Source organism: Myotis lucifugus, unplaced genomic scaffold, assembly GCF_000147115.1.
Source record: "Myotis lucifugus unplaced genomic scaffold, Myoluc2.0 scaffold_49, whole genome shotgun sequence".
In the NCBI taxonomy this organism is placed as follows: Eukaryota; Metazoa; Chordata; class Mammalia; order Chiroptera; family Vespertilionidae; genus Myotis; species Myotis lucifugus.
In genome coordinates this window covers 6,579,547-6,581,050 of record NW_005871097.1, presented here as the reverse complement: position 1 = coordinate 6,581,050, position 1,504 = coordinate 6,579,547, and the positions used below count along the sequence as shown (strand labels likewise).

The 1,504-nt window shown below is 54.9% G+C and overlaps 1 protein-coding gene across 1 annotated transcript in view; it reads left to right on the top strand.

The window, feature by feature from the left end:
- The window catches only part of FRMPD4 (FERM and PDZ domain containing 4), a 250,140-nt gene that overhangs the window by 236,894 nt on the left and 11,742 nt on the right, over positions 1 to 1,504 (top strand). Inside the window, 1 exon segment of the mRNA XM_023753743.1 lies at positions 581 to 650. Within this exon segment, the coding sequence (XP_023609511.1) occupies positions 581 to 650 (70 nt within the window).

Below are 1,504 nucleotides of genomic sequence, written 5' to 3'. Positions count from 1 at the left end.
CCCGGGTTGCGTGGCCTGCCGGGCTGATCCCGAACCCCGCGTGCTCGGGAAGGATCCTCCCACGTCCCCCCCTTCCGCCCTCCCCCCCGGATCCGCGCGCTGGATTCACCTGCGGCGGTTTCAGACGCCGCTTCCCCGCCCTGCCCCGGAAGGTCGGAGCCCACGGGCCCGGGAGCAGCGTGGCGAAAGCTACCGGGTGACTCTCCCGGGCGCAAACCTTTGGGTGAACCAGCAGGTGTGGTTGTGCCGAGGTTTTCAAAAGCGTGGGAACGCTGGGGGCGCACGTGCTGGGTTGCCCTGTGCTTCCTCTCATTTTTCTGCCTCCGAGATGATGGACTTTCCAGCTCCTTCGCGGTTCTGAGACTTCGCTGTGTCCAGCCACCAGGCCATGGCTGGAGTGTAAGCGCCACTCATGTCGCGGGGCCACGAGGAGCGCTGGCCTCCGCGCCGCGAGGGCAGGCGGGAGCCCCTACCTCAGGGGCCGGGCCCGGGGGCTCCTTTCCCACCTGCCTGAGTCCTCAAAGCTCTCTGATCCGTTTCAAGTTGGTCTCATTTCCTCGCTCTCCCTTTAAATGTCTAGCGCTGCACACGGTGACTGATTATTTCTTATCTTTGGCCAAGACCCACTTCAACATTTTCAACAAGCGCTGGTACAGTTGGTGCCAGCTGCGCAAAACAAAACAAAACAAAAAAAACACAAAAAATCCCCTCTATCCCTACTTCCCGCTGTTTCAAAAATTAACTTGAAATAGGTCATAGACCTAAATGTAAAACCCAGAGCTAAACATTTCTAGATGAGAACATGGGGGACGATCTTGATGATCTTGGGTTAGGCAAAACATTCCTTAGATTCTGAGGTGACATGAATGCATATAGGGAAGGTGATGGTGTCAGCTTTTCCGGAGAGGTGAGTCCCTTCTTCCTGTTGGGCATGACACAGCCCTGCTGATAAGTGAAGAAACATTTGTGACTTGAGTAGCAGGTGGTATTAATGCTGGGAGCCCTTTGGCTAAAGAATTTGTCTTTGCAGAATTTTTAAAAAACGTATTTTTATGGATTTCAGAGAGGGAGAGAGAGAAACATCAATGATGAGAGAGAATCATTGATCGGCTACCTCCTGCACGCCCCACACTGGGGGTCGGGCCCACAACCCGGGCATGTGCCCTTGACCAGAATCGAACCCAGGACCCTACAGTCCGCAGGCCGACGCTCTATCCACTGAGCCAAACCGGCCAGGACCCAGTCCCCATTTTTCAAGCACCACCGAATGGGACACAGAGCCTCCTGATTTTACCTTGTCATCTCTAAGTCATTCACTTAGAGCAGTGATTCCCATAGTGGGCGCTACCGTCCCCCCGCGCCCCGCCCCACCCCCCTGGGGTCCGTAGCGGACACTGGGGAGCGGGATTGACCCGAGAGCTCTTGAGGGCGAGAGAAAATTGCGAAATAGATTTTTAAAAAATTAATTTTGACGGGCGTGTGCAATTTTTTTCTCGAAAGAGGA